Genomic DNA, 24,896 nt, shown 5'->3' with positions numbered 1-24,896 from the left:
TCGAGGTCCAGGCTGTCATGGCGGCAGGAGGGCGACCTTGCAGTTTCTCGGCGGTCCACCCCAGTAAGTCCCCTTCGAGGCAGGTCTGTGAGGGGGGCCGCAGGAGGGTGAGCAGGGCTGAAGGTGGACTCTTCTAGCCAGGGTCTGAGAGGCTGGCTGGAGCTTGGGGTAAAGGAAATCTGGGCTCTGCCACCGGCCAGGCCAAGGCTCTGGCTGGCATTCCTCAGGCTGGGGTGCCATGGTTCCCAGGAGCCTTCCTCCCAGACTTTGAGGGAAGTGGAAGTCGGCTGAGGGCCTCCAGACCCCAGAGCCATCGCCAGAGGCAGCGTGGAGCCCGGGGCCCTCCAGGCTCCCCACCACAGCCTCACCTCTGCTTCTAAACCCTTTAAACAAATGTCAGAATCAGCCTCAGAGGGAGTCGGCAAAGTGGAACATGAGGTTAGACGGGGAGGGGGGTGCCGGTGGGGAACCCACTCAGCCTGGGGGGCAGCGGGGGCTCCTAGGTTTCCGGCCAGCAGGGCTACCTCTGTGGCCTTGTGGTGCGCCTGGTGGTTTGCGGCAGGGGTTAAGGTTCCAGGCCTGGAGCCACACAGGCCTGAGCTCAGGCACTAGCTCTTCCGCTTCCTGGCTGCGGATGTTTAATAAGCGATTTCTCTCCCGTGAGCCTCAATCCCCCACTCTGTGAAATGGGGTGACAACATTAATACCTACCTCTCGGGTGGTGGTGAGCCTTCGCTGAGATAGTAGTAGCTCATGCTTACTGAGCATTTGCTATGTGCAAACCTATTCAACAGCTTTATGTAGATTAACTCATTTAATTCTCGCAATAACCCTCTGAGGCAGCAATACAGTTTTTCCATCCATTTTACAAATGAGGCAACTGAGGAGCAGTTAGGGGTCTTGCCCGACAATCCTGTCCTGGCGCTGGGATTTGCACCAGGCGCTCTGACTTGGTGGCCTGTCCTCTGAGCCATGTACACATTTCTTGAAAGACACCGGGACTGTCCAATAGATGTCAGTTATTATTCTTAACCTGGCCTTTAGATTAGCAGAGGCGTCACCCCCTGAATCCTCACCGAGGGAGGGCAGGAACATTGTGGGTGCACCTGCCCATCACCCTTCTGTGCCGAGTCCCCTTTGATCTTCACCAGGTCACTGCCCCTTCCACTTCCTCTCTTCACCCTGCAGGCTCGGGTCGTGTGACCTTAGCCCCATATAGACAAGGGGACTGAGGCGCCACGTGGGTGTCTGAATAGTGAACAGGGACCCCCTCACCCCAGCTTTTGCCCTGGCGATCAGCACACACAGGAGGCCGGTTCATTCAGCTCCCACCCGGGGCCGGGGGAGGGGGCAGAGCGGGGGGCTGCTGGCGGGGCTGCCGGAAGCTCAGAAGTCCTCCTCAGACAGGTGGCAGCAACTTCAGAATGTGGCAGCTTACAAGCCTCTTATTGTTCGTGACCATCTGGGGAATTTCCAGCACACCGGTTCCTCCCGGTAAGGCCACTCTCCCACCCCCCTCCTCGGGGACCCTCGGGGTCTTCACACCTTTCACCATCTCCCCTGAGCCTCAGGGCGAGAGGAGATGAGAGGCGGACTTGAGGGCACAGGGATAAATTAACTGAGGGGAACACAGCAGCAAGCTGCAGCTCAGGGGCTGAGTCCTGTGGTGATGGCAGGGAGCCCCCGGGGTCACGTCCTTCCTCCTACCTGGGGGGGGTGGGTCACAGAGTCCCCTGGGGTCTTCCCACTCCACCGCTCCCTCCCTCAACTGTGAGAGCGCCAGGCCCCGCGGCCACGCAAACTGCCCCAGAGCGGCCCGTCCTCCTAAAATGCTCACCTGCTGGCCGCTACCCTGCCCCAACCCCTCCCCTGGTCCCCACGGCCAGGGGACCAGGATGTGGAGAGGAGGAGGCCAGGATGCTGGGGGAGGGGGCCTGCGGGACAGACGTGCTACCTGGTTTCTTAGGCGGCCCTCCCCCCACACCGCCTGCAGCCACCATGGGCTGTTCCTTCCATGTACGCCTCTTCCTGAGCTGCTCGTCTGCCTGGCAGCCCTTGCTCCCCACCCCCAGCCCCGGTTCCCACCTGCGGTCCTCTTGGCTCCTATGTCCAGACTCAGTCAGGCACATCTTCCCTTCCTGAGGATGCCCTTCCTGGCCTTGGCATCCTCGAGCCTCTCTTGCTCACTCCCCTGCCTTGGTCCCCCCACCCCAGCTGTCCCCCTGCCCCCAAGGCAGACACCTCTCAGAGCCCAGGAGACATTCGGTGATGCTCCCTGGGTGGCAGGTCTGCTGTTGTCCAGGTGTGCCTGCCCTAGGGGAAGGGCGTGGGAAATGCTCCATGAGGGGGAGGGGGAGGAGGAGAGGGCAGGGGGGATGGAGGGACGGCGTCAGATGGGCTTGCACAAGGTGTGTTTGGAGAACAACGACTGCAGTGTAATAATAACAACAGCAGCAGCACGTGGCGTTTGTCACCGGCTGCTCATTTCCGCGCCAGGCGCTGTACTAAGTGTTTTACATGATTATCTCATCCTCATTTTTTGATGAATAAACTGAAGTTTAGAGAGGTAAAGACATGGGCTTAAGGTCACACGGAGGTCGGGCTGGGTTCGGAGGGAGGGAGGTCTGTCGGTCTCAGTGCACGCACTGTGAATGGTCAAGTGTCCTGTCCTCCGATGGCCGGCCACCTGCTTCGGGAGGAGGAGGAGAGCAGGGGAGGAGGAGAGGGTATCGGTACCTGGAATTATAATCCCGAGGGACCCAAGACGAAAACCTCCCCAGGGACTCCCCAGCCGGGCCCCCTCACTGCGGGCCCCCCACCAACGCGAGCTCCCTGTGACCCTCCCAGACTCAGTGTTCTCCAGCCACCAGCGCGCCCACCAGGTGCTGCGGATCCGCAAACGCGCCAACACCTTCCTGGAGGAGCTGCGGCCCGGCAGCCTGGAGCGCGAGTGCAGAGAGGAGACCTGTGAATTTGAGGAGGCTCGGGAGATTTTCCAAAACATGGAAGACACAGTACGGCCGCCCGACTGGGTGCAGAGCATGAGGCTCAGGGGTGGGACCTGGAAGAGCAGCCGGGGGCCCCTTGGGAGTCCTGGGAAGCAGTGGGCACCAGCCCCTTACCCTCGCAGCTTGCCAGGGGTGCAGCAGTGGAGTGAACGGCCCTATGGTCTTGGTCAGGGCACATGGGACTCCAAGAAACAGAACTCTGCAATGAGCGTGAGAAGCGTCTGGGGAAGCCTTAGGCTGGGATTCCCACCCAATCCCACTGGAGGTAGTTCAGTCCCCCTCTCCACCTGCAACTGGCCACCACGGCCTCCCCTCTTCTCTCTCCCTCTGATCAGAAGGCCACCACCCCTGCTTCCAACCTGCACCTGCTGACCAGGTGACCCAAGACTCCCTGATGTCTGGGCACACACACTCACTCTGTGCCTTAGATACTCCAGGGGTGAAATCTGACTGCTCAGGGGATCCAAGGAAAGGGTCTCTGTGCTCTCTGGCCCCCAGGGCCCTGTGGCGGTGGCCCTGAGGTGGTAGGATGCACTCGGTAAGCGAGGTGGCTTCCTGATACGAGGCTCAGACCCCCTCCAGCACCCAGCGCTCACTTTAGCGACCAGGACCTGGGGGTTGTGCCACCACCTGGGTCCCCTTCAAGCTGTCTGTAGGCATGCCCTTCCCACTCAGCTCTCACGGCTGAAGGGGGAGCTCTGGGTGGCCTCCTCTCTTGCCCTCAGCCACCATCTCCACTGCCTCTTTCCCCAAATGGCCTCCTCAGCAGATGCCAAGATGATTTTCTGCAGGCACAGCCTGGGCACATCACACCCCTCCCGGGCCTCCCCCCACCCCACCCCGCCCAGGGTCTCCCAGGCCAGCAGGGAGCTTTCGGCCTGGGCATCAAGCAGTGGATCTCAGGGACTGGTGGTCCCAGCCCAGTAGCAGAAGTGCCACCAGAGAGCTGGTTAGAAAAGCAGACTTTCTGAACCGGCAAGCTGTGCCTCACGCACGACGTCCTGCTCCACACTCAGCTCTGAGGACACGGGCTCAGGGAAAGCCCAGACGCCCAGCGCCTGGAGCGATGGAGCTGGCAGCAGGCAGAGCACCCTGGGGGGGGATTGGGGTCCCTTCCTTTGCAGAGGCTGCTGTGGTAGCAGCCAGCGCCCAGAGGACGCTTCCAGCTGCACGGGCGGGGGACGGGGGGCGCGTATGGGATGTGGGGTGGAGATGGGCAGAGGGGCGAGGAGCCTGGCCTTTCTCAGGGTGCAGCTGCCCAGAGGCTGGGGTTGACCCCTCTTTGTGTGGAAGCCCTTCCCTTCCCTGCCCGCTTAGATGCTGCCTGCCGGACCTGGGCCAGCCCGGGGAGGGGCCCCCGGGGCTCCCCATCTACATAGGTGGGCTGACGGCCCCTGACGCCGCCCCTTCTCTCCGCAGATGGCCTTCTGGTCCAAGTACCACGGTGAGTGCGCTCCAGACCCCTGGCCGCGGTGCCCGTGCCCCTCGAGGTCTCTGGGCCGCTGGGGGGACGGGGACGCGGCCGGCGGACCCCCGTGATCCCCTCCTTACCCCTCGTCGCAGACGGGGACCAGTGCGCGGCCCCGCCGCCGGCGCACCCGTGCGACAGCCCGTGCTGCGGGCGCGGCACGTGCATCGACGGCCTGGGCGGCTTCCGCTGCGACTGCGCGCAGGGCTGGGAGGGCCGCTTCTGCCTTCAAGGTGAGGGGCGGCGGGCGGCGGGCCGGGGAGCTCCCCGGGGCCGGGGGCGGGGCCGGGCGCGCAGAGCGCCGCGCTCTCTCGGCGCCCTCCTGCCGGTCCCCCGCAGAGGCTCGCTTCTCCAACTGCTCGGCGGAGAACGGCGGCTGCGCGCACTATTGCTTGGAGGAGGAGGACAGGCGCCACTGCCGCTGCGCGCCCGGCTACCGCCTGGGGGACGACCACCTGCTCTGCGAGCCCAAGGGTGAGCCGCAGATGGGGGACAGCGCGGGGCGCCCGGGCGGTGAGCAAGCCACAGTGCCGAGTCCCAGGCGAAGGAGACGGGCCGCCCCGACGGAGAGGGAGGGTGCCCTCGGCGGGTGTCCTGCCCGCTCTTGCCCTCGCTTGCCCGCCTTCCTCCATGGGGCCGCTGCTCACGTTGGGGGCGTCGCCTGGAGCAGGAGCCCAGAGGTAGCGCACCTCCCCAGGCCGGAGCGGATGGGGAGGGCACGCCTCCAGCATCCTCCTCATCTCTCTTGCCAGCTTATTTCCGCCTTCACCTCTGGCTTCTGCGAGGAGAGACAGGAACCGTGATTCTGCCTTCTTTTCTACTTTCCTTTTTATACGTTTAAATTTCTATCAGATTTATATACTTACACAACAGTCGGAGTTTCACAACTCTTACCATGATTTCAGCAGGTTGTTCCTCCGTGTGGATCTTCTTGCATTCACTGTGCAGCGCCCTTTTCATGGAAATGCGTGTCTTCTATCTCTAGGAACATTTCTTTAGTTATTTCCTTGATGGCCTGCCCTGTGCTTTCTCTGTTCTCTCTTTCTGCACCTCCTAATCAGATCTCTTTCCCCGGATTGATCTTCTAGTTTTATTATCTCATTATCTCTTCTATTTTCCATATCTTTGACTTTGTGTTCTTCTTTCAGGGAACTTTCCACAACTTTATATTCCAGTCCTTTTACTGAAAAAAAAAAAAAAACTTACTATTCCTTTTAAAGTAATTAGACATTCACAGGAAGTTGCAAAGAAATGCCTGGTGGACCTGTTGGCTGGTGGGCTTTCCTGTGAGACCATCTGAAGGCCCAGGTCACTGGCAGAACCCCTATTGCCCAGATTCTTAGGTCTTTAGGCCATTTTCTGAGAGGAATCCTCCAAGCTCATGCTTGGGTGGTCCCAGCCTGGCTTCCAGCCCCCTGGGGAGAGTAGGGGGAAGAGGAACTGGCATCTGCCCCGTCTGCAGATGTCTGCATGACTCCCTCTGGTCAGCCTTGCGTGTCACTGTCTCCTGTGGCGGTGCCTGGAGTCCCCAGGCCTCTGGTTCACCCTCTGCGGAGAATACACCTAGGGTCTTCTGCAGGGGTCAGAGAGGAGAGTCAAGCCACCGATGAGGGGTCGAGACAGAAGCCTAGGGCTCTAGCAGTTTCTTTGACAAGCTCTCAACATTCCTGCTGTAGCCCCACCTGCACAGCTTCTTCAGAGACACATGGAGGCTTCCTGGGCGTTTGCGTTGCCAAGCAGCCTGCTCCCAGCATCTCCTACTACTGGCTGAGGTTTCGGCTTTCTCAGTCGGCCAAGTCAGTTACCGTGTCCCTCTGCTGTCCAGCTTCTGGAATCTTGTCACTGATGTTTCATCTCCATTTTCTGTCACTATGCAATCCCCCGCTGATGGTTTCCCACTGCTTCTTGCGTGTCTAAATCTCCCAACCCAGCCTGAATGGCCCTGGCCCACCTCCCAGCCCTCAGTTCTGCTCAGTGCTCTCTCCTCTGGGCTCAGGAGCCACTCGGAGGCTCTCTGGGCATGCCCACCTCCTCCTCCCCGTAAGTCCTTACCTCTGTTAGGAGCTCGGCAGTGTCCCAGCACGAGACCTTACTTGTGCATCTCAGGGATTACTCCCAACAGCCCTGGGGTGTCCCAACTCTGAGAACTTTAACGACCTGCCTAAGGGCACACCGCTAGGTAGAGATGCTGCTTGGTCTGACTCTTGCCATTAAGTGGCGCTGTTCGTTACCCGACTGACCAACCTGAGGGGCTTTGCAAGTTGATAGAATTGAGTGTCTGGGCATCATTTATCCTACAAGGCAGCAAAGGAGGCTGCTGGCAGGAGGGGGACAGAGATGGGAGGGCAGTCTCGGGAACAGTGCCCAGCGGGCACTCAGCAGCCTCCCCCTGCCTTCAGTGACGTTCCCTTGTGGGAGGCCAGGGAAGCGAATGGAGAAGAAACGCAAGAACTTGAAACGTGACACAGACCAAGTAGACCAAGAAGGCCAACTAGATCCACGGCTCATCAGTGGGCAGGAGGCCGGATGGGGAGAGAGCCCCTGGCAGGTGAGAGGAGAGAGAGGCAGCGGCTCACCAGCTGGGTCAGGAGTCACTGCGCCCAGTTCCCGCTCAGGAGGCACCAGTGGGAAGGGAAGTGCAGCCTTTGCTTGGGGGGTGGGGGGGTGGCAGTGCTAAGGGTAGAGGGTTCCAGGGAAAGATGGTTCTAACCCGATGGGAGAGGGCAGGGTGGGGTGGGCACCGGGGACCGAGGGGGAATATGCAGGAAGGAGAGGTATAGCTTTTAAAAAGAGCTGGAAAGATAATGCTCTGCTGGTGGTATTGGAGGCAGAGACCTGGCTGAGGGGAGCAGTGTTTTGCGTGGGAAAGGGCTGGGAGGCAGGGTTGACCTCTGAGTACCTCTCCAGCCCCCCCATGGGAACTAACACTTATTTGGTCCCCATCTCTGCCAGGCACTGGGGTGGGGGGATTGCCCAGAGATCAATAAGCAGGAGACTGGCAGGTCTTGGGGAGCTCACAGCCCCCAGGAGGTTCAGGCTCCTGAACACTCGGCAACCCAATGGGACCAGAGCCGGCCGGCAGGACAGGGACAGAGGGAACCCGGAGAGGACTCCCAAGGCAGCCTGGGGGCCCCAAAGGCTTCTCAAAGGACTCGAGGACCAGCCTGAGCCCCCGAGGGTGAGAAGAGCTCTCTGGAGGCTGCTGAGGATGATTATAGGAACAGCACAGGCAAAGGCGGGGAGATACCCTGGAACAGGCAAACTCCACCAAACATGCAGGAAAGAAAATGCCAAAAAAGTCCACGCGCGTGTGACCAGGGAACCCAGGGAAGACCTATTTATGCAGCTAGTGCCCGGGGCTGTGCTGAGACCGGGGGCCCTGACACGGAGCTGCCCGAAGGCCGCGTGGTGCCGTCACTGCCCACCCCCCATCACAGGTGGTCCTGCTGGACTCGAAGAAGAAGCTGGCCTGCGGGGCGGTGCTCGTCCACGTCTCCTGGGTGCTGACAGCGGCCCACTGCTTGGAAGACCGCAAGAAGCTCATCGTCAGGCTCGGTGCGGGCTGGAACCAGGCCGGAGGGGTGGCCCAGAGGGCTGGCCGGGTTTGCGGAGCCTGGTCTCCGGGGTCCTTGAGCAACAGGACACCAGAGCCGCACAGAAGGCATCTGGGGGGAAGAGGCCCGTGTGCTCCCTCCCCGCCGCTCCTGTGGCGGCATTTTAGACACAGTGACACCAGGTAGTTTGCATGTAAGGGCTTCTCTTCCAATCTGGTGCCCAGGTGCTTACACACGTGTGTTTGCCAGTGAGGAGGTTGCACACATACTTGTGTCTTCGCTCTCACTATGTGGAGTGGCTGTGTGTGTGGATCTGCGGCACCCTGGGGTGCAGAGACCCAGAAGGCATCCTCAGGGCCACGCTTCCCACAGATGGACAGGGATGGACTGCGCGGGGGGCCCTGGCATCTGGCACAGCAGCCAGCTGGTCCCCTGCAACAGCCCGGGGCTCCCCGAGCCTAGACCCCACTCTCTACCAATTTCTGGGGGGCGGGGTTCTCTCACTCCAATCTTTATGCAAAAAAAAGAAGGCAAAGATATGTACTGAGAGTGAATGACCAGATTCACACACCCTGCCTTCACGCCCAGCACAACCAGAGGCCAGTGGCCTCCAGCGGGGCTGGGCTTGGAGGCAGAGCCCTCACCCCCCCTTTCCAGGAACCAACAGCCTCGCCTGAGAAGACCTCGTGTCTTGTATGTGGTCCAGATCTTTCCTCCCTGGTGGAGCCTGTGTCCGGCTGGCCCTCCTCTCTGGGTCCTGCTATTCCTGCCCCGCCCCCATCTCGGCAGGTGTCCCATGTTCTCTTTGCGGCTCTGGTCTGTGTCCCAGGTCTCCAGGGAGCTTCAGGCTTCCCTGCTGACTTCCCACCGCTGGTCACTTCCCAGGCCTCACTGCTCCGTCTATGAGCCAGTCCTGAATTCAGACCAGCGTTGTACCCCTTTAGGACTGACACTCACGGGCTGTTACCCTTGATAGGGACCAGAGGCACAGCCCCGTGGCCCAGGACAGTGCCGGGCATACGCGGCGACCACTCCTGCGATCCCTCCACGAGGGCCTGCAGGAGCATGGCAGCCACGTTGGCTTCAGGGGGCCCCAGGGGAGCGGGGCTCCCGCAAGCCCACTGTGACAGCCCCTCTGCCCTGCAGGGGAGTATGACCTGCGGCGCTGGGAGAAGTGGGAGGTGGACCTGGACATCAAGGAGGTCTTTGTCCACCCCAACTACACCAAGAGCACCAGCGACAATGACATCGCCCTGCTCCACCTGGCCCAGCCCGCCACTCTCTCGCAGACCATTGTGCCCATCTGCCTCCCAGACAGTGGCCTGTCGGAGCGCGAGCTCACCCAGGTCGGCCAGGAGACGGTGGTGACAGGCTGGGGCTACCGCAGTGAGGCCAAGAGAAACCGCACCTTCGTCCTCAACTTCGTCAAGGTCCCCCTGGTCCCGCACAACATGTGCGTCCTGGCCATGCAAAACAAGATCTCCGAGAACATGCTGTGCGCCGGCATCCTGGGGGACCCGCGGGATGCCTGTGAGGGCGACAGCGGGGGGCCTATGGTCGTCTCCTTCCGCGGCACCTGGTTCCTGGTGGGCCTGGTGAGCTGGGGTGAGGGCTGCGGGCGCCTCAACAACTACGGTGTTTACACCAAAGTCAGCCGTTACCTCGACTGGATCCACGGCTACATCAACCCTAAGGAGGCCCCCCTCGAGAGCCAGGTGCCTTAGCATCTCCCCCACTTGTGTCTGGACCCCAGAGGACACCCTTGGACGGGGGCTGGGTTGTTGAATGGCCAAGATGTTGGACATTAAAAAGGGCATGCCTCAAGCACAGCAGCTATGGCTCTGTCTGTCTTTCCGACCCTTTTCTGGGCTGTTCTGGAGGGAAGTATTTTTGGAGCATCTACTGCACGCCCCACACTTTATGAACTGAATCTTATAGCAACTACTCTGTGGGGTAGGGAGGAGAAGACCCAAGGTTTGTGGCATCTAAAGCCGGTAAAATTTGGGGGCGCTCGCTTTATGAAAAAGAATAAAAAATGGGACTACAAAACTGGGAGAGCCCCTCCCAGGGCTTTGGAAGGGGCCTGTGTGAGTCAGGGGTCCTGACAGTAAAGCCAGCTCTGAAGGTAGAGACTGCAGCTCATATTATGGGGGAAGAAACTGAGCTTCAGGAAGGTTTGCATTGTGGAGCCAAAACTCAAACTAGGTTTGACTCCCAAGCCAGGGCCCTTCAGGCCATCCCCCACTCTTCCTGCTGGCTCTGGAGGCCAGCATCGGCCTGTGCGGGGAGGAGCCAGAGACCCAGAGGGGTTGGTTCAGCCCAGAATGAACTCATGCTGTAGGTGGGGAAGCTGTTTAAGAACAATGCCACACAATCGTGAATAGCGGTAAGCTATTGACTCTGTCTTGACCCGGCCTTATAGGCATAACTGGATGAGCGAGAGAAATCAGTTAGGATGCACCCGACAAAAGGGGAGAGTGGTGAGACAGATCCGAGGCAATTAGTCTAAAGTCATTAAATTAGTCTAACCCTCCGTGTGCCTCGGCCAGTCACTTCTGTTCTCTGGGCGTCAGTAAAATGAAAAGATTAGATTGAGAGCAGTGGTTCTCAACCTTCACTGTACTTTAGAATCTCCTGGGGGCTGGGGGTGTGGGTGAGGGCTTTCAAAGACATCTACATCCAGTTTCACCCACAGAGATTCTGGCTTAGATGATTTAGGGTGGGGAACCAAAACACTGATATTTTTTAAACTCCCCAGGTCATTTTAATGTGTGACTAGGGGTTGAAAGCCACTGGACAAAAGGAACTTTAAGGACCTTTTCTGCTTGTGGTGCCAAGACGCTCAGGGCCAATGAGGATAAAGAAAGTACAGCACAAATCAGTCAATGGTACAGGAGGCCTTGACTTATGATTACATCCTGCTTGTTGGAACCACAGCTGCTGCTTATAGACCGGGGGGGGGACACCAGGACCCACTGAGTTCTATACGTGCAACACAAGGAAAGAGGCATGGCTGAGAAGGAGGCTGCAGGATCTGTCTCCTTAGGGCCTGGGAAAGGGTAGGTGGGACTGCTTGGAGGTGGAAGGAAGCCAGGTCTGGGGCTGGAACCATCTGCTGATCAGTGCCTAAGGCCAGTGTCCCCAACACTTGCAGTGGGACATGATGGATTGAAAGAGTGACAGCATGCTGAGGTCTTTGCCCTTGTTAAAGATTCCCCAGGTGAGTCTCCTGTCAAGGTGGTAAACTAGCGTGGGAGAGAGAACTTCCGGCATCCCAGCCTGAAGAGATCTGCTGACCTGCTCTCCGGTGAAACTAGTGAAAATTATTAAAACAAACAAACAAATAAACAAAGTCTCTGGAAACGGTCCTAAGAGCAAACAAAACAAGAACAAAAATACAACTTTTAAACCAACATAAGAAAATTGATCTGTCCGCAGAAAGCAAAGAAGGAGAATAAAAGTAAATGAGCAGCACGTAAAAATCAATGGTATTTCTACATGTTAACGATGAACATGTGGAAACCAAAATTAAAACCACAATACCACTTCCAATCACTCTAAAGAAAATGAAGTACTTAGATATAAACATAACAAACATGTACCAGATATGTGTGATGACACAAAATGCTAATGAAAGAAGTTAAAGAAGACCTAAATACATAGAGAAACAATGGAAGCCTCAACACAGTAAAGATGTCAATTTTCCCAAAATTGAGCTATAGGTTTAACACAATTAATAGAAAAATCTCAACATGATTTTTTTGTAAACAAGCTTACTATTTTATATATATATATATGTTATATATATGGAAAGGCAAATGACCTTGAGTAGCTAAAACACTTTAGAAAAAGAAGAACAAATTAGGAGAAATCATTCTACCCAGTGTCATGGATTATAATCTAACTACAGTGAACAAGATTATGTGGTATTGGGGGAGGGAGAGACACATAGCTGAATGGAATGGAATAGAGAATCCGGAAATAGACTCACACAGCCATGGCCATCTGATTTTTTTACAAAGATGCAAAAGTAATTCGATGGAGGAAGGAGACCCTTGTCAACACATGGTGCTGGTACAATGGGGCATTGACAGGCCAAAAAATGAACACAAAAATTATACAAAAATTAACTCAATATGGACTTACATATAAAAACTATAAAATGAAACAAGAAGAAAGTACAGTTAATGGAAACTATGGAGTAAGATGGAAATAATAAGGATAAATGTAACTGGGTTAAACTTATCAATAAAAAGAAAGAACTTTCAGAATAAAAAATAAACCTGACAATATATTATTTACAGACAGCATAAAAACAAAAAACACTGAAAGACTGAAAATGATATTAGAAATTCCACATTGATTTGAATGAAAAGAAAGCTAAGATAGTGATTTTAATAACTGATAATATGGCAATCAAGGAAAAAATATCACAAACAACAAGGATGGACATTAAATACTGATAAAAGAATCAATCATGTATAAAGGTATAATCATGATAAAATAATATGTGCCTCTAACAATATAATCTCAAAATATTTATAAGCCAACAATTGACAGAAGTGCAGGGAGAAATAAGCAATTGTATTTGGAAATTTAAAAGAACTCTCTCACAACCAATAAACAGATTAAAAAATAAATGGATATATAGAAGATTTTGGACAATAAAATTAACATGCTTTTTTTTAGCCTGCTAGGAGCATTTACAAAAATATACTGGACCATGAAGGAAGCCTCAATAAATTCCAGGGGCTCAATGTGATATAAAACATATCCTCTAGTAAAAAGGCAATGAAAATAGAAATTAATAACAAAAAGTAGTTTTAATTTATTTGGACCCTCCCCTTTTTTTCTTGATGAGTCTGGCTAAAGGTTCATCAATTTTGTTTATCTTTTCAAAGAATTAGCTTTTAGTTTCATTGATCTTTCTATTGTGTTTTTTAAAAAGTCTCTCATTTATTTCTGCTCTGATTTTTATGATTTATTTACTTTTACTAACTTCGGGTTTTTTCATTCTTCTTTTCCTAATTCCTTTAGGTGTAAGGTTAGATTGTTTATTTGAGATTTTTCTTTTTCCCTGAGGTATGCTTGTATCTCTATAAACTTCCCTTTTAGAACTGCTTTTGCTGTATCCCATAGATTTTGGATCATTTGGCTTCAGGTATTTTTTTATTTCTTCTTTGATTTTTTCAGTGATCCATTGGTGAGCATATTGTTTAGTCTCCACATGTGTGTGTTTGTGTGTATGTGTGTTTGTAATTGATTTCTAGTCTCATAGTGTTGTGGTTGGAAAATATACTTGGTATGATTTCAGTTTTCTTAAATTTACTGAGACTTGTTTTGTGGCCTAGCATGTGATCTATCCTGGAGAATGTTCTATGTGCACTTGAAAAGACTGTGTATTCTGCTGCTTTTGGATGGAATATTCTGTGTATGACTGTTAAGTTCATCTAATCTAATGTATTGTTTAAGGCCAATGTTTTCATATTGATTTTCTGTCCAGATGATCTGTCCATTGATGTAAGTGGGGTGTGCAAGTCCCCCACTATGACTGTGTTACTGCCAGTTTCTCCTTTTATGTCTGTTAACATTTGCCTTATATATTGAGGTGCTCCTATGTTGGGTGCATATATATTTACGATTGTTATATCTTCTTGGATTGATCCCTTGAGCATTACATAATATCCTTCTTTGTCTCATGTTACAGTCTTTTAAAGTCTATTTTGTCTGATGTAAGTATTGCTGAATGGATGAAAACTCAAGCCTCATCTATATGCTGTCTACAAGAGACACTTCAGCTTTAAGGACACAGCATAGATTGAAAGCGAAGGGATGGAAAAAGATATTCCATGCAAATGGAAACCACCCCCCCCAAAAAAATTATAAGCTGGGGTAACTTTACCTATATTAGACAAAATGGACTTTTTTCTTTTTTGGCTGCACTGCATGGCTTGCAGAATCTTAGTTCCCTGACCAAGGATCGAACCCATGCCCTCTGCAGTGACAGCAGGGAGTCCTAACCACTGGACTGCCAGGGAATTCCCAGCAAAATAGACTTTTTAAGACAAAAACTGTAAAAAGGTCATTACATAATGATAAAGGGGCCAATCCAACAAGAGGATATAATGTTTGTAAGTATTTCTGCACCAACATTGGAGGTCCTAAATATATAAAGCAAATATTAACAGACCTAAAGGGAGAAAGAGACAGCAATAAAATAATAGTAGGGGACTTTAATACCACACTTTCATTAAAGTAATAGATCCTCTAGACAGAAAATCAATAAGAAAACATTGACCTTAAACAACACATTAGACAAGATGAACTTAACAGATGTATACAGAGTATTCCAACCAAAAGCAACAGAATACACGTTTTTCTCAAGCGTACAAGTGAACATTCTCCAGGATAGGTTACACATTAGGCCACAAAACAAGTCCTAATAAATTCAAGAAGATTGAAATCATACCAAGCAGATTTTCCAACCATAATTGTATGACACTAGAAATCAATTCCAAGAGGAAACCTGAAAAATTCACAAATATGTGGAGATTAAACAACATGCCAATCAACAACCAAGGGGTTAAAGAAGAAATCTAAAGAGAAAGCAAAAAATACCTTGAGACAAATGAAAATGGAGATACAAGACACCAAAACTTGTGGATGCAGCTTTTAAGAGGGAAGTTCATAACTAACTGTACACCTTAAGGAACAAGAAAAAGAAAACCAAACAAAGCCCAAATTTAGTAGAAGGAAGGAAATAACAAAGAATGGAAATAAATGAAACAGATACTTAAAAAATAATAGAAAAGATCAATGAAAATTAAAGCTGGTTTTTTTAAAACATAAATTTGACAAACCTTTAACTAGACTGCCCAAGAAGAGAGAGGACTCAAATAGATAAAATCAGAAATGGAAGAAAAGACATTACAACTGATACTATAGAAATACAAAGGAGTATAAGACACTACTATGAACAGTTATTCAACCACAAATTGGACAACCCATAAGAAGTGGATAAATTCCTAGAAACATATAAACTACCAAGACTGAATCATGAAGAAATAGAAAATCTGAACAGATCAATTACTAGTAAGGAGATTGAATCAGTAATCAAAACCCCCCCAACAAAGAAAAGTTCAAGGCCAGATGAGTTCACAGGTATCTCTACCAAACATTCAAAGGAGAATTAATACCAATCCTTCTCAAACCCATCCAAAAAACTGAAGAGAGCACTTTCAAATTCATTGCATGAGGTCAGCATTACCTAATACCAAAACCAGACGACACCACAAGAAAAGACCATTACAGACCAATATCTCTGATGAACACAGATGCAAAAACTTCAACAAAATATTAGCAAACTGAATTAAATAATACATTAAAAGGAGCATACACCATTATCAAGTGGGATTTTTTTTTTTTTTTTGGCCATGCCATGTGGCATGTTGGATCTTAATTCCCCGACCAAGGATTGAATCCACACCCCCTACATTGGAAGTGCAGAGTCTTAACCACTGCACTGCCAGGTTAAGTCCCTCAAGTGGGATTTAATTCCAGGTTGTAAGAATGGTTCCATCTGCAATTCAATCAATGTGTTACACCACACTAACAAAACGAAGGATAAATGATTATCTCAATAGATGCAGAAAAAAGCATTTGACAAAATTCAATATCCATTTATGATAAAAACTCTCAACAAAGTGGATATAGAGGGAATGTGCCTCAACATAATAAAGGCCACATATGACAAGCCCACAGCTAACATCATACTCAGGGGTGAAAATCTGAAAGCTTTTTGTTTAGATTTGGACTAAGACAAGGATGCCCACTCTCACCACTTTTATTCAACATAGTATTGGAAGTCCTAGCCACAGCAATTAGGCAAGAAAAAGAAACAAAAGGCATCCAAATTGGAAAGGAAGAATTAAAACTGTTACTATTTGCAGATGACATGATATTATATATAGAAAACCTTAAAGACGTCACCAAAAAAAAAAAAACTGTTAAAACTAATCAACAAATTCAGTAAAGTTGCAGAATAGAAAATGAACATACAAAAACCTGTTGCTATTATATATACTATCAGAAATGAACTATCAGAAAGAGAAATTAAGAAAACGGTCCCATTTATAATGTATCAAAAAGAATATTTCTTAGGAATAAATTTAACCCAGGAGGTGAAAGACCTGTACACTGAAAACTATAAGACATTGATGAAAAAAACTGAAGACACAAATAAATGAAAAGATATTCTGTGCTCATGGATTGGAAAAATTAATATTGTTAAAATGCTCATACTACCCAAAGCAATCTACAGATTCCTATCAAAAATGAAATTCCCTTGGAAATTCCAAAGACATTTTTCACAGAAATAGAAAAAAAAAAAACCCAAAAACTTCCTAAAGTTTGTATGGAACAACAAAAGAACCCGAATAGGCAAAGCAATCTTGAGAAAGAAGAACAAAACTGAAGGCATCATACTTCCTGATTTCGAACAGTATGGTATTGGCATAAATACAGACACAAAGGTCAATGGAATAGAATAGAAAGCCCAGAAATGAACCCACAAATACATAGTCCATTAATTTATGACAAAGGAGCCAAGAATACACAATGGGGAAAGGACAGTTTCTTCAATAAATGGTGTTGGAAAAATTGGACAGCCACATGAAAAGAATGAAACTGGACCACTGTCTTATACCTTACACAATATAAATTCAAAATGGATTAAAGACTTTAATGTAAGACCTGAAACCATAAAACTCATAGAAGAAAACATAGGCAGTAAGCTCCTTCACATGAGTCTTGGTGATGATTTTTTTGGATTTGATACCAAAAACAAAGGCAAGAAAAGCAAAAATAGGTGGAACTACATCAAACTAAAAAGCATCTGCACAGCAAAGGAAACAATCAACAAAATGAAAAGACAACTTACTGAATAGGAGAAGATATTTGCAAATCATATATCTGATAAGAGGTTAATATCCAAAATATGCAAAGAGCCCATACAACCCAATATCAAAAAACCAAATAATCTGATATAAAAATGGGCAGAGGATCTGAATAGACATTTTTCCAAAGAAGACATACAGATCGCCAACAGGTACATGAAAATGTGCTCAACATTACTAAGCACCAGGGAAATGCAAATCAAAACCATAATGAGGTGTCACCTCATATCTGTTAGAATGGTTATTATCAAAAAGACAAGAAATAACATGTGTTGGCAAGGATGTAAAGAAAAGGGAACACTTGTGCACTGTTGGTGGGAATGTAAATTGGTGCAGCCACTATGGCAAAACAGTATTGAGGATGCTCAAAAAATTAAAAATAGAACTACCATATGAGCCAGCAATCCCATTTCTGGGGATTTATCCAGAGGAAACAAAAACACTAACCCAAAAAGATACACACACCCCCAGGTTCATTGCAGCATTATTTAAAATAGCCAAGACTTGGAAACAACTTAATTTCCATCAATGGATGAATAGATAGAGAAAATATGAGACAGGTAGGTAGATAGATAGATAGATATGAGATAGAAATATAAAATGTGAGATACACACACACACACACACACCATGGGGATGTAATGTACAGCATGGTGACTATAGTTAACAATATGTAGTGTATTTGAAAGTTGCTAAGAGAATAGATCTTAAATGTTCTCATCACAAGGAAAAAAAATTGTAACTGTGTGGTGATGGATGTTAACTAGATTTATGTATACTGCAAATATATACAAATATTGAATCATTATTTTGTACACCTGAAACTAATATAATGTTATACGTCAATTATATCTCAATAAAAAAATAAAGACAGAAAGAAAAGGGAGGGAATTAGGAAGTATTTTATTTTAAGCTAATAAATTTGAAAACATACATGAAATAGATACAATACTGAAAAAATACAAAGTACGAATGCTGATGCAAGAAGAAAATTGAAGTGGTGAAAGCCATTCCCACTTCCCCTCAAAAGCTTCAGCCACATGTTGTTTTGTGTGTGTGAGTTCTACCAAACTTTTTTAAAAATATTTATTTATTTATTTATTTGGTTGCATTGGGTCTTAGTTGCGGCAGCCGGGCTCCTTAGTTGCGGCAGGCGGGCTCCTTAGTTGCAGCTCACTGGCTCCTTAGTTGCGGCATGCAAACTCTTAGTTGCGGCATGCATGCGGGATCTAGTTCCTGGACCAGGGACCGAACCCGAGCCCCCTGCATTGGGAGCGTGGAGTCTTTACCACTGCACCACCAGGGAAGTCCCTAAGAAACTCTTAAAGAACAGAAAGTTCCCATCTTAAACAAGTTTGCTCCCCAAAATGAGCAAAAGGAGCAAAACAGTACAACAGGTGCGCAGCTCATTTTACATTTAGTGCCTTAGTCATTTCCCAGTTGATGGCCTAGGACTCGCTGAGGTAAGCTCCTCCCTCCCCTCCTTTCCTTCATGCAAATCCAGGACTGATGGTCACAGTAACTAAAACCTTTCCAGAGAAGGGAAAGGTCAGCCAAGGCTGAAGTCAGCTGTGAAAGTGGAAGAGTTCAGTTTTCCAGTGGAAGCTGGCCAGGCAGAGAACCCCACGCTGGGGATGCTGGAGCGAGGGGCTGGGGGTTCTGCCTCCTGAGGAGCCCTCCAACCCAGCTTCACCTGGAAGGACAGATGGGAAACTGCTGACAAAAGTGAGGCCAAAGGACCACAGTGAGCTGGGGGGAGACCGCAGGGCTCTGGCAGGAGCTGGGAGACAACGGTCCAGGAACAGGTGGGCCAAGACTCAGGGGAGGCCAGGAGAGCCTGGGTGGCAAGACGGGCCCCAAGAGCTGTCCCGGGAGAGGCCACAGGTCAGGGTGACGGTGGCCGTATTGAATCCTTTCACTGCAGCTGACCGTGTGATGGAAATCTCACGGCAACCAGAGGGGCGAACTGCTGACTGTCCCCGTTTTGATGAGGAGGAAAGAGGCTAGAGGGGATGCCTAAGTTGTCCCTATCGGGGGAGTCCAGCTGGGGGTGTGGCTGGCTCCAAAGTCCCTGCTCTGTCCTCTGTGACACGGCCAGGTCGCAGGTGAAAGAGGAGTCGTGTACGGTTGGGCAGTGGCAGGACCTGGGCTCTGTCAATATTTGGGATGGTTCAATCATTAGCCAACTTCAGCCTTGTCCCTTGGCAGACTCTCCAGGGCAGGTGCTGGGCCAGGCCTGGCCCTGGCTGCAGCCCTTGGAGACTGGTGCCCTGAGCCCACGCTGCCAGCCCGCTGGGGGGCTCCATGGGGCTTCTCCAGGGTTGGACGTGGAGGGGCAGGCATGTGGCAGTGCCCGCCCTCCGCTCCGGAAATTTCCCCCGTGGTTGGTGGTATCCCCACCTGTCCCCACCCACAGGGCTAGCTAGAGTCCTGTCTCGGGGGCCAAGTGAGCACGCGCTTAGGATGCTAAAACAACTGGGAAATTGAGTTTGAAAGTAATCTGTCAAGAGAAAAAAAAAAAGGCATTGAAAGTAGTCATCATGGGAAAGGCAGAATTTTGATGGACTTGAGTGCACTTATTTTGTGGTTTAGGATGATTTTTATTTTCAATTATGTACGTGGGGAAAGAAAGCACACCATAAGCTTTCTAGCGCTCTGCTCACCTTGACCTGTGCTAAGTGCCAAGGACTGTTCTAGACCCTTCCTACGCACTGTTGGATTTAATCCTCTAGGCCATCCTAAGAGACACACGCTCTCCCATTTTACCCATCTTAGGCAACTGAGGCTCAGAGAGGTGAAACTACTTTCCAAGTGCTCACTGAGTATGGAGAGGATGAGGACCTGCCCCCACGTTTGTCTGACTCCAAGCGAGGACCCTTTAGTTAACGTTGGTCCTGGAGAGATCTCAGCAGAGTAAGGAACTGGGGAGGGGTGCAGGCCGGCAGGTGAGGGTGTCCTCCAAGTTCTGACAGAGGCTGGAGCTGAATGGGACCAGCCCTGGGAATGCAGGGTCCCAGTGGCTGACACGTCCCTGCTATGTGCTCTCCACAGACAGAGTTCTGATTCTATTACAAAGTGACATGCAGGAACAAGAGCTCGCCTGAGATAAGGCATGTGAGCTGGAGCTGGGTGGTGGCAAGTGGGTGGAAAAGCCTCTCTTGGTCCCAGAGAATTGATGTTGTTTGGGGGCCAGTCACCTCACCCCACTGGGCCACAGCACTCATCACTTGACCCTCATTTGGAAGGCAAGAAAACCCAGATCTCGCTGCAAGTCGGTGGTAGAGCTAGGCCTGAAATCCAGGACCCCTGGTTCTAGCCCGTGTTCTTTCCCCTGCACCCACTCATCATCTTGGGCTATGAGCATAAGGGCCAGAGTGTGGGCACAGAGGTCCCACAGGACCTTTCATCAGGCAGGACCAGGTTGCACGTGCTTAAAAGAAACCAAAATTATACATGCACGTGGTTAAACAACCAACTAGTACAGAGGACTTAACATGAGCGGTCATTATCTGCCATCCAATCCCTCCTCGTTTACTCCTTGATTTCTCTCTCTGCTGATTTGAGTAGTTTTTATTATTCTTTCTTCAAGTTCACTAATTCTGTCTTCTCCTGTGTCCAACCCCTGTGAAATCTGTCCAGTGAGTTATTAATGTCGGATACCAAAGTTTTCCACTCTAGAATGTCCATATGATTTTCTTTGCATATTCCATCTCTCTCAAAAAAGTTCTCCATCTTTTCACTCATGTTTTTCTCTATCTTACATTGTTATAGTCATTTTAAATCATTGTCATGTATTCCAACATCTGGATCATCTGTGGGTATACATGTATTGCCTTTTTTTCTCTTGGTTACATTTTCCTGTTTCTTTGCCCATCTTGGAATTTTTACAGTATGCTGAAAACTGTTTATAAAGGAACCAGAGACTGAAGAATATATATTTTTTCCTATCAGAAAATGTTTCCCCTTTCTGGTTCAATCAAGAACTAAGCTGGAGACACAAACTATTATATATAGAATGGATAAACAAGGTCCTACTGTATAGCACAGGGAGCTATATTCAATATCCTGTGATAATAATGGAAAAGAATATGTAAAATAATGTATATATGTATAACTGAATCATTTTGCTATACAGCAGAAATTAACACAACATTGTAAATCAACTATACTTCAATTAAAAAAAAAAAAGAACTAAGCTGGGATGAAGCTGGATGGCAACTTTAGTTAGGTTCAGAGCCCATCTGGTTTCAAATGCTTCCTGGGGAGGCACTCTCAGCTTTGGACTGAGAACCTGACAGGTCTGTCTTTTCCACCCTGAAGATGCAGGAGGTTGTTCTTCCCTTTAGCAGTTTTAAGCTTTGCTCTTTAGTCCTCCCTTGCCCCCCCAACCCCCCGCCAGTGCTCCTTCCAAGTTTGGCAAATATCTTTTTTTTAAAATTTCTTTTATTTATTATCATTTATTTTTTTTGGCTGCGTTGGGTCTTCATTGCTGCATGCAGGCTTTCTCTAGTTGTGGCGAGCGGGGGCTACTCTTTGTTGTGGTGCACAGCCTTCTCATTGCAGTGGCTTCTCTTGTTGCAGAGTACGGGCTCTAGGCGCGCGGGCTTCAGTAGTTGTGGCACACAGGCTCAGTAGTTGTGGCTCGCGGGCTCTAGAGCGCAGGCTCGGTATTGTGGCACATGGGCTTAGTTGCTCCACAGCATGTGGGATCTTCCCGGACCAGGGCTTGAACCTGTGTCCCCTGCATTGGCAGGCGGATTCTCAACCACTGTGCCACCAGGGAAGCCTGGCAAATATCTTAAGAAGGAGACTGGCAGGTTGCTTGAGGCAGGCCCTTTTTCTGGATAGGACTTTGTCTCCCACATACCTGAGACTAAGGGAGACTAGGCTTTACCATAGAGAAACCCCTAGTCTCCTTAATCAGCAAATTAACTGGGATGGGAGTGGGGGTAGGTACACTTAACATTTTTAATATTTTAACTTTTAAGCAAGAGTTTTAGTTTTGCAGAAAAATTGAATGGAATGTAGAGAGAGTGCCCATATATCCCCACCTTCACCACCACATTTTCCCCTATTATTAACAACTTGCATTGCTGTGGTGTGTGTGTTACAACTGATGAGTCAAAAATTTTTTTATTATTTATTTATTTATTTATTTTGGCTGCGCCACTCCGCATGTGGGATCTTAGTTCCCCGACCAGGAATCGAACCCACGCCCCCTGCAGTGGAAGCAGAGAATCTTAACCACTGGACCATCAGGGAAGTCCCTAAATATTGATACACTATTATTAACTGAAGTCCATAGTTTACATTAGGGCTCAGTCTTTGTGTTGTACATTGTATGGGTCCTGACAAACCTGTAATGAGATGTATCCAACATTACAGTATCATACAAAATGTTTTCACTGTCCTAAAAATCCTGTCTTTCACATACTCATCCTTCCCTCCCTTCCTCTAAGCCCCTGGCAACCGCTGATCTTTTTTACCGTCTCCATAGTTTTGCCTTTCCCAGAATGTCCGAGAATACTTGGAATCCTACAGTACGTAGCCTTTTGAGATTGTTCCCTTTCACTAAACAATATTCATTTAAGTTTCCTCCATGCCTTTTCATGGCTTGAGAACTCATTTCTTTTCATTGCTGAATAATATTCCATTGTCTGGATGTTCCATGGTTTGTTTATCTATTCCCCTATTGAATGACTTCTTGGTTGCTGCCAGGTTTTGGAAATTATGAATAAAGCTGCTAAAAACATCTGTGTGCAGGTTTTGTATGAACATATTGTAAGTTTTCAAATTATGTAACATAAGTTAACATTTGTAAAAATACCAAAGAACGTGACTGCTGGATTGTATGGTATGATTATGTTTGGTTTGTAAGAAACTGCCAAACTACCTTCCAAAGTGGCTGTACCAGTTTGCATTCACACCAACAATGAATGAGAGTTCCTGTTCCTCCACATCCTCACCAGCATTTGGTGTTGCCAGTGTTTTAGATTTTTGCCAGTCTAATAGGTATGTAATTCTACCTCACTGTTGTTTTAATTAGTAATTCCCTAGTGACATTTAATCTTGAGTATCTTTCATATGCTTTTCTGCCATCTGCATATCTTCTTTAGTGAGATGCCTGTTCAGATCTTTTGCGCATTTTAAAATTTGAATCATTTGTTTTATTATTGCTGAGGGTTTTAAAAATATATTTTGGATACCTGTCCTTTATTAGATGTGCATTTTTCAAAGATTTTCTCTCAGTCTGTGGCTTGTATTTTTATTTTCTTAACAGTGTCTTTTGCAAAGCAGTTTTTAATTTTAATGAAGGCTAAGTTGTCAGGTTTTTTTCAAGAATGGCATTGCATTTAAAAAGTCATCACCGGGTTTCCCTGGTGGCGTAGTGGTTAAGAATCCGCCTGCCAATGCAGGGGACACAGGTTCAAGACCTGGTCCAGAAAGATCCCACATGCCGCAGAGCAACTAAGCCCATGAGCCACAACTACTGAGCCTGTTCTCTAGATCCCTCAAGCCACAACTACTGAGTCCACGTGCCACAACTATGGAAGACCACGCGCCTAGAGCCTGTGCTCCGCAACAAGAGAAACCACCACAATGAGAAGCCCACACGCTACAATGAAGAGTAGCCCCCGCTGGACGCAACTAGAAAAAGCCCACGTGCAGCAACAAAGACCCAATGCAGCAAAAAATAAATAAATAAATAAATAATAAAAAGTCATCACTAACCCCAAGGTCACCTAGATTTTTCTCCTAAATTATCTTTTAGAAGTTGCATAGTATTGAATTTTTCATTTAGGTCTATGATACATTTTGAGTTAATTTTTATGAAAGATGTATGGTCTGTGTCTAAATTTATTTTTTTACAGGTAGATGTCCAGTTGTTCGAGAACCATTTGTTGAAAAAAACTATTCTTTCTCCACTGAATTGTCTTTGCTCCCTTGACAAAGATCAGTAGACTGTATTTGTGTGGGTCTATTTCTGGGCTCTTTTCTCTGTTTCATTGATCTCTGTGTCTTTGTGTGTGTGTGTGCACGCCAGTACCATGTTGTTATTGTTGTTGTTTGACTGTGTTGGGTCTTAGTTGCAACACTCGGGATCTTCGTTGCAGCACGCAGGCTCTTCGTTGTGGCACGCGGGCTTCTCTCTAGTTGTGACGCCCGGGCTCCAGAGCACATGGGCTCTGTAGTTTGCGGCACGTGGGCTCTCTAGTTGAGCCTCTGGGCTTAGTTGCCCTGAGGCACGTGGGATCTTAGTTCCCCGACCAGGGATGGAACCTGCGTCCTCTGCATTAGGAGGCAGATTCCTTACCACTGGACCACCAGGGAAGTCCCCCATGCTGTTTTGATTCCTGTAGATTTGTGGTGTTGTCTGAAGTCAGGGAGGTACCTCCAGCTCTGTTCTTTATCCTCAAGATTGCTTTGGCTATTTGGGGTCTTTTGTGGTTCCATATATATTTAGGATTATTTATTCTAGTCCTGATGTTCTGCCTCCTTAAGTGCCAGTAAGGGTTGCCCTTGCCCCTTTCAGGAGCTGTTTTGGGTCTGAGCTGGCTCTGTCCCACACCACTGAGCTCTTCCGCAGCCACAGCAGTCCTCGCCCTAGTGTGGAGCTGTGCTGGGGAGCAAGCGGGGTAGGGCAGGTGCTAGGCTCAGGCTGGGGCACACCCAGAGTCCTGTGCAGTTTCAATCCACTTCCTCTGCCTTGTTCCCAGGAGTAACCAGGCACTTGTGCTCTCTTCAGAGTGGAATCTCGGTTTCTCACAACCCTCCTGTTAGTCCCACTGGTTTTCAAACCAGCTAATGGAACTCGTCTGCTCAGTGTTGGACCCCAGGGCTGGGGTGTCCAATATGTGGACTGAACTACTCACTCCCCTACGGAGTGCCACCACCTGTGTAATCCCCTCCT

General features: G+C 48.9%; 1 protein-coding gene and 1 long non-coding RNA gene across 3 annotated transcripts; one reads left to right on the top strand and one right to left on the bottom strand.

Moving 5' to 3' along the window:
- Positions 1 to 9,859, top strand: PROC (protein C, inactivator of coagulation factors Va and VIIIa). Of its 2 annotated transcripts, XM_036856893.1 has the most exons (10): positions 46 to 63; positions 250 to 438; positions 1,404 to 1,494; positions 2,848 to 3,014; positions 4,428 to 4,452; positions 4,572 to 4,709; positions 4,816 to 4,950; positions 6,876 to 7,024; positions 7,914 to 8,031; positions 9,177 to 9,859. In XM_036856893.1, exons 2-10 carry the CDS (start codon positions 394 to 396, stop codon positions 9,752 to 9,754), a joined length of 1,446 nt encoding a protein of 481 aa, XP_036712788.1. In that variant the 5' UTR covers positions 46 to 63; positions 250 to 393; the 3' UTR covers positions 9,755 to 9,859. The 2 variants fall into 2 exon arrangements, with proteins under 2 accessions (XP_036712790.1, XP_036712788.1); XM_036856895.1 differs by lacking the exon at positions 250 to 438 and having other exon boundaries at positions 1 to 63; positions 1,408 to 1,494.
- Positions 810 to 22,730, bottom strand: LOC118897677. The gene is made up of 3 exons (XR_005020530.1): positions 22,607 to 22,730; positions 13,953 to 13,958; positions 810 to 820 (listed from the first exon to the last, which is right to left on the bottom strand). It is a non-coding gene; the product is annotated as an uncharacterized LOC118897677 (long non-coding RNA).
- Between the last annotated feature and the right edge of the window lie 2,166 nt (positions 22,731 to 24,896).

The sequence above is a fragment of the Balaenoptera musculus genome, chromosome 7 (assembly GCF_009873245.2).
Source record: "Balaenoptera musculus isolate JJ_BM4_2016_0621 chromosome 7, mBalMus1.pri.v3, whole genome shotgun sequence".
Taxonomy (NCBI): domain Eukaryota; kingdom Metazoa; phylum Chordata; class Mammalia; order Artiodactyla; family Balaenopteridae; genus Balaenoptera; species Balaenoptera musculus.
The sequence above is the reverse complement of the archived record's forward strand: the minus strand, read 5'-3'. Positions and strand labels throughout refer to the sequence as shown.